An 8,053-nucleotide genomic window follows, 5' to 3' on the forward strand; every position below is an offset into this window, starting at 1 on the left:
AATGAATAAGTGAACTCCGAATAACAATGAGATACAAGTGTATATAGATGGAAAAAACCCATGTGTGCAAGTCAGTATAACTAGAGGTACAAGCAGATGCTCACAATATTTAGCTTCAACTAAATTACTAACAATGCATTGGTCTCCACCTCTTCAGTTATGGTAGGAGTAATTTTGTTTTTTACCTAACAATTCACTAAAACTAAAATGATACACCAATCATTTATTCGGCTATCACAGAGACTTATCTACACATTATCACATACTATCAGCAATCAAATTCAGGCTAATAAATATTTTACCTGCAAAAAATATACCTAAATTTCTAAAAAAAAAGCCTAGAAGGAAACAAATTATGTAATGTTGAAAAATAAATGCAGAAGAGTAGATCTTTGAACAAATTGAATCTGCAGGATAAATTAAAAGCATGAGCTGTCTGTGTCAATAATTAAATAAACATTAAGAATTCTACCCTTTACATAAAATATACAGATAAAGGTACAGACAACTCAATTTACAGCTTAACATTTTCATGAAGTTGCACTTCTATCCTAATGAGACTTTGTTGAATAGCGTCCATAGCTTTAGCACAGTTTTGTTTCAGCATGACATCCAGCTCTTTAAACTTTTTAGTTGTTTCTACCTGAATCTGTGCCCCACTGTTACTTTTCTTGCCAAGGATCTCTTGTTCATACTGTTTATAGTGATTCCCCTTCTCGTTTTTAAAGGCTAGGATTTCTGAATCTGCTTCCTTTTTTGCAGTTTTGATTCTCTGAGCTTTTCGTTTTCTTGCTTCGACTACTCTTTCTGTTGCTTTTTTCTCTGCGATTAGAAGTTGCTGAATCCCTTCTGTTTTCTGGGCCGTTTTGACTTTGTAATTAAGATACAATTCTGAAAGAGTATCACTTAGGGTTTTTATTTTTGTGGATATTTTATTTTATTTTATTATAACTATTCTAGTGCAACTGAAACTACCATCGTCAACCAAAAAGATTTCGCTTTTTATCAATTTGTATAAAACGAATAATATAGCTTTTATCGAATACAATATCAAATAAAATACAAACGTTTGTGGGAAAACAAAGGCTAAAGAATAAAATATAATGAACAGTTTTAATTCATATACAATAAAAAATAAAATGCAAAAGTGTTAACACGTTTATATCTATGTAAAAATGAATTTTGCTAAACTAAAAAACTTTTAAGGACCAATAGTAAGTTGTCTCCAATAGGTTTTTATAAAGTACACTTTGGTAGAATTTAAACTACTAATATTAGATTTTAAAATTCTAGATTTTCGCAACACTGTTGTAGAATGAATATTATGCATGTAGGGCTCTATAGTGTTTCCTTGAATTACGTTTTTAATTCGTTCTGAAGCATTGCTCGTACGTCAAACTGCTCGTATATCGAAGCGTTTTTCTTTTTGAAAAACCAAATAAAATGCCGAGTATCCGTTGCATCTCAAAATGCCACAGTAATTGTTTATGTTACGTGTTTTAAAAATAAGAATATTGTATCTATAAATGACACATTATGCTTATTAACACAATGAAGGATAATGCAAATAAATACACTGCTTTTATTGCGTGTAGTTACCTAGAAAATCAACTTACTTGAGCTCACAGAAGGCTCTGTGTAGGGGGGATGAGATAGACGGTGGCGCTTCACTTTGTTCACTCACTCACAGTTAATGTTAAAATTGTTCGGACACTTAACATTACACTTAATCTTTATACTTCACCCAACATAATTAAGTCTAAAGAATATAACGTTAACCTCTCTTTCATGCAGGATGTACCCAATTAACCTGTGAATGGAGGATTTTTTTTCTTCCCTTGAATACATGCTTTGTATATTAGTTATGCATTTTTGTTTATCAAATAATCCGATGCACACTCCGTTTCATCTTTTCAGTTTTTTTAATGAGCTTTTAAACTCGCTAATCCTGTTTCTCAAATTTTTAATTGTGTTCGTATGTTAAAGCATTTTTTTTTGCTCGATCGAGACAGCTCGTTTATTTAAAAGCATGTATGTCGGGGCACTTGTATGCAGAGGCGTAGCGACCCTTTCTGGCGCCCGGGGACAAACTTTTTGATTTGCACCCCCCTCAAGATTTCGATTTGCACCCCTCACCCCCCATCAAACTTTCGAGTTGCACTCCCCCCCCCCCCCCCTCAAGATTTCGATTTGCACCCCCCTCAAACTTTCCATATGCACCCCCTCAACCTTTCAATTTATTTTTCCTACCCATTTTGGCGCCCCCTGCCCCCCACTCGTTACGCTACTGTTTGTAGATCAAAATACCATAGTGTTTGTACATTAAATAATTGTTATAATGGTTTTGATTCACGGATGTACTTGTATGTAATACATATCAAATCACTGACATAATGCTACTGAGATGCAAGAAAGAAGGCCGAACAATTGGATTGCATTTAAGACCAAGGTTTTAATTATTCTCAGTATGTGCATACACATCACCATTTATTGATACCGCTTTACATCATCAACAATGGAATTACTCCCTCTCATGTTAACTGTAAGGCGAGAGCCAGTTAGAGGAGCCACTTGAGCCACGGCTTAAATGGATTAATGAAAACCTTTCAGATACAACAAAATCAACCATCTCACGTGACCTGCAATGTTGAATGAGGCGTAACGTCTTTTGTATACTTGGGTGGGAGGAGGAGGGGGGTCTAGATTTTTGTTACGATATATTGCTGTGGGGAAAATAAAGGGGAAGGATGGATGATAAAATACCCAAACAAGCGTTTCACAGGACAAGAACAGCGTAACATAAACCCCATAGTGGCCGGGTGTTGACAGAGATAAAACATTAGAAAGAAAAGCGTTGGTGATATATCCTGGTTTTATGTATGTATTTTGGAAAAAATTATGAAATTTAACATCGCTTAAACGTATTAACGTCTTTTTTATCTCTACTACTATAGACCTGCCTGTAGAACTAAAATTGTTGTATAGAAATAAACTAAGTAGGCCTAGTGCTAAACATCAGTGGCGTAGCGAGGTCGGGTGTCACCCGGTGCGGCACTTAATGGTGTCACCCACTAGAGGCGTAGCCGTTCCAGGCGCCAGGGGACAAACCTTCAATTTTCGATTTGCACCCCCGCCCCTCAATCTTTCAATTTGCACCCCCTCCTTCCCGCCCCCCCCCCCCCCCAAGTTGATTGGAGGGGTATAATGTCGTTTTCTGTTCAGAAAAGTGTGATTTAGCTTTCTTTCTGCCTTTCATACGTGGTTTAACAATTATAAAAGTATGTGCCTTTTATTCAAGCAGTTCTTGTGAAAGCAATGAATAGCATAAGACAACATATTGCTTACATAACTATGGTGCTGATAAAAAAAAAATAATTAATATGGACAGAGAATCACGATATTTCTCAAACGTTCTTCTGTCACTGTCAATCTGTAACAGTGTTGTAAAATTATTATAGATTGTATATTAAATATTACTTGAGTAGCTACTTCACATTTCTGATTTTAAAACATATGTAGGGGAATTAACTCGTACAGGTACTCAAATAATGTGTTTTATGTACATACATTTTAAGGTTTTATAAAAGAAAATGTTTTTTTTTTTATTTTATGAAGTAAACATTCATAAATCCCCGTTTACTTCTTTTTCTAGTCTTCTTGTGTACTCGTGCCAATAATTATCTGTTGATTTAAGTTTATCAAGAAACCTTTAAGAATTTTTTAACGCAATCTGATGACATGCAATATTTCATGCATTAACAATGCTTAGCTGATATTTAATGTCGAATTAAAAAACAATATTTCAGTCACATCGTATAAACTGCAATAAATCAGCTTTTTTCGACATTATTCCATGACATCAATAACTGTAATAAAAAGTCTGTCAATCTATTAACCCCGATGTATTGAGCCTACATGTCCTCTAATGTAAGAAACTAAAGCATACTATTTTCAATACCACAACTACAAAATACAAAGGTAGGCCTACACAGTATTTAAGGAAAATTAAAATTATCAGCCTATATTAAAAGACATATGTTATACAGTAAGCATACAAAATAGTACTATAAAGAGAATTAATGTCTCATATAATTTTCCTCACCTACACATATGACTTAAAACAAAATATTACAAGGAGAGTCAAAAGATTCATGTTAGCAGCTGACATTTCTCTAACCAGCACTGAAGAATATGTTGTTATTTGAAAATCCTAGCTTAAGTAATCAATTAACAAGGTTAACAAAAGTCCCGATTGTTGTGATTCGTCTATTAACATCAATTCCACATGTTATTTCTGGGAAACTTCATTAGACTTTTTAGATATAACAACAGAGTACACCGCGGACAAACAAATGAAATATTCAGACATACAAGTTGGACAAGACAATAGTAGCCTTAAGGCTCACTAGTGGCCAGGGTAATTAGCGATAGGGCGGGGATTGTGTGTGGGGGGGGGGGGGGGATGGTAATGATGTGTTAGCTCACTAGTTTTGTTCTCATTATCCTGATGGAATAACTAAAGAATATGAAGTAGGTATAAGTACAGGTAGGTCTATGTGTTTCTCTCTCTATCCATCTCTTTCGACTTACAAGCGGTCAGAGTAAATCCTCGCTCGGCAGAACTGATGTTTATTTGACCAATAAACGACAGCAACTAAAAAAAAAAGTATCATGCCACCTTTGTATTATTTTACTATAGCTGCCTAGGGACCATGATTACATACCCCTAGACAAAGACAGCTTTATTTGCTAGTGCCCAAGTTAGCGTCAGCAACCTAGTCAGCCGTTGACAACGTATCGAACCTCAACATAACAGTTAGGCATGCAACAACAACACTATTTATTCCTTTACTGTACCCTGCTAGACCTAATACAGCCAACAGTGTTGTCGTCTCATCAATACATTGAGATTCGAGTCTTAGTTAGAGCAACCTTTGTGGAGTTTTGTTAAACTTGTATTGTTTAATTTACATAAGTCACATCTTTAGTTACTTCTGTGTGTTTTTTTTAATAATAATTATTATCATCTCTAATATATGTATGGAAACAACTTAAAAAATAACCCAACACTATACATTTTTTTATTACAGTTCTGTAACATGGTATGGCTAACCTGATTGAACAAAATACTTATGTTTAGTTTTGGTAAAAAATGCAATTATTCGTCTAAGCTAGACGGTTTTACAATATAATAATGTAGAGTGAAATATATATATATATATATATATATATATATATATATATATATATATATATATATATATATATATATATATATATATATATATGTATATATATATATACACTATTATAAATTATTATGTAGCAATATTTACTGTATTTATTAAAAATAATTAATTAATAGTAATGTTCAAAATCATTAGATTTCTAAATATGTAATATCAATCAGTATGAATTAAAACATATATATGGGAGATAACTTACCCTTATATCCCCAACAAGTATTGCGATGTAGAGAGATTAAAATGCTGCATAATGTTTAATAGAATTGACAATTTCTTTTAAGTTTGATAATTCAATTTATGCAATATTACTAAGCGTTTCTCTTTTTGTTACCCATAATCATTATATCATTGTTGTATTTAAAATAAATACAACCTTTACAATAGTGTACAATCAAATTGGAAAAAATCCAAAGACTTACGATAAACCACATTACCATCTCACGATTTTATGTCCTTAGTAAAACACTATTTTCGTACATTAACCAACACATTCACGACAACTAAATCCTCGTGATATAAACACTCTTTTACTGTATTATTCCGCCCATTTCAACTATTCTAGAATATTCTACGAAACCACCTCACTCTCTCTCTCTCTCGAAGCTATAAACTGCAACGACTCTACAAGATTTGATACGACCAAATAAGAATCAATCACTGCCCAACCAAGTTTGTAATGATCGCAAGAAGCAAGGCCAAAGAACTACGAGAATGGATCATGTATTAACGTGAAAAAGAAAACCAAGAAACCGGAAGTGTAAACAAATGTACACGAAGTAAGAAGGACAAGGTAAATTCCAAGAGCACAGAATAGTGTGCATACATGTGTATAGAATTGTATGTATATGTCCATGTAAACCTGCTCTTGCTGCCCACCCTTGCTCGAGTGGGGAAGTAGGAAGAGAGGAACTATATTAAAAAAATAAGAACCACATAATCTATTTGAGCTTTATGTATTTGATTAAAAAAAAAACCTGTGTACATTAAAATAGGCTGTCAGCATTCTGTTTTGTTTAAAAAGATGAAGTTAAGTATGTTTTTTTTTCTGGTCTTGTGAACCTTGTATGCAAGTTTTCTAATCACTGGCCTTTTAATGTGTATATACTTGCTTCTTCTATCTTGATAAATTTCACCCAAACTGATGTCTATAAGTTAGTGTGTAGATTCAAGCAGATTGATTACATTCACCCAAACAATAGTATTTCAATTAAAATAATAATTTCTGCTTGGACGGAATTTTAGTACTAATTATTTAATTTTGAAGATAGCTCGTACATTGGTGCTAAAAAAGACTTGCGCCACACCATTAGCATCAACTTAAAATCTCGGACTAAATAGTTTTACTTATTACAAGTATTAGCTTCAATATACACTCAAGTTTATCAGGACAAAGCTAAAAGAAATAAGAGGTATGCTCAGAATTATCATCTGGCAATATCGGGACAAAAATTCTCACTGTCCGTGTTTTGATGTGTTCTTCAGGAACTCCGCTAATAGCAGAGATGTCGATCTTCTCATTGACAGTGATGGTGATGTCTTTGTTTGTTGATTCCTTGTTCTCCAAATCTGAGCCACTTGAAACTGTTACATTAGAGCTAGCCCTTGATCCTATTAAGCGGCTTGATAGACGAAGATGTTGAAAAATCTTCGACGACAAATTTGTTGCCATTTTTTCACTGTTGTGTTTAATATTAATGTACGAAAAAAAATTTTTCATCACAAAATGGAGCAGTATCCATAAACGTGGTAAACAGTAAGTGTTTGAATATCTCTAATTTGATTGTACAAAAATGTAAAGGTTGCATTTAATTTAAGTACAACAAGGATATAATGTTTATGGATTACAAAGAGAGCACATTTTAATAATATTGCATAAACTGAATTATCAAATTTAAAATAAATTGTCAGTTTTATTAAAATTAAGTAACATTTTAATCTGGCTACATCGCAATTTTTTTGGATATAAAGATAAGTTATCTCCCATATATATATATATTTTCAATTCATATTGATTGATTTTCCATATTTAGAAATCTAATAATTTTGAACATTATTCTTAATTAATTATTTTAAATAAATACAACAAATATATAGGTATAACTACAGGCAGGTCTATGGTTTTCTCTCTATCCATCTCTCGCGACTTACAAGCGGTCAGAGTAAATCGGCTTTCATGCGGGTTGCACGGGTTCTAGACACGTCTATATTAATTTTGTTTTTTAATTTTTAATTTTATTTTTTGTTATTTTTGAGATGTGAATGATAAAGTTGCCTATATTAAATACTTTTGTTTTCCTTTTTTATTTCATTAAAGTTAAGTATTCATAAAACATAATAGTTATAGTTAAGCTATTTTAAAACACATGCAATAAATACAATAAAAAATGAATGTGAGTGAAAGGCAAACAAATGAGATTTGGATATATATCTCTGTTGAAGTTTTGATTATGTCGTCAACGCAAACTAATACTTGGTATGGTATAATTATGTAGATAATGTAGATCCTGTGTTGCACATCACAAACATTTAAATACACGAAATACATAGTTTTGCATACAATTTTTTATTAAAAAGAAATAATTTTCATTTCTTGAAATGTATATTATATATTGTAGATGAGTCTTATATTTCCTACAAAATATCAGAAAACAGTTCATAATACCTAATTGTCTGTGTAATCTTTGACCGATTATTGAGTTTGAAAAGTGGGTATTGTATGTGGGTCTTAAAGTGGTGTCTCTTGCAAATTTGAAATTTCTTTTTTTTTTCTCAGAAACCTCCCCAGAAATATTCACAACAAATTCCCA

The 8,053-nt window shown here is 32.6% G+C and overlaps 1 protein-coding gene across 1 annotated transcript; it reads right to left on the reverse strand.

Moving 5' to 3' along the window:
• Nucleotides 1–514: 514 nt before the first annotated feature.
• LOC131936694 (V-type proton ATPase subunit G-like) lies at nt 515–1,848 on the reverse strand. The gene is made up of 3 exons (XM_059293742.1): nt 1,780–1,848; nt 1,068–1,086; nt 515–891 (listed from the first exon to the last, which is right to left on the reverse strand). The coding sequence occupies exons 1-3, from the start codon at nt 1,846–1,848 to the stop codon at nt 515–517; spliced, it is 465 nt and encodes a 154-aa protein (XP_059149725.1).
• Between the last annotated feature and the right edge of the window lie 6,205 nt (nt 1,849–8,053).

The sequence above is a fragment of the Physella acuta genome, unplaced genomic scaffold, assembly GCF_028476545.2.
Source record: "Physella acuta isolate Inbredline_101_S28 unplaced genomic scaffold, ASM2847654v3 ptg000185l, whole genome shotgun sequence".
NCBI lineage: Eukaryota > Metazoa > Mollusca > Gastropoda > Physidae > Physella > Physella acuta.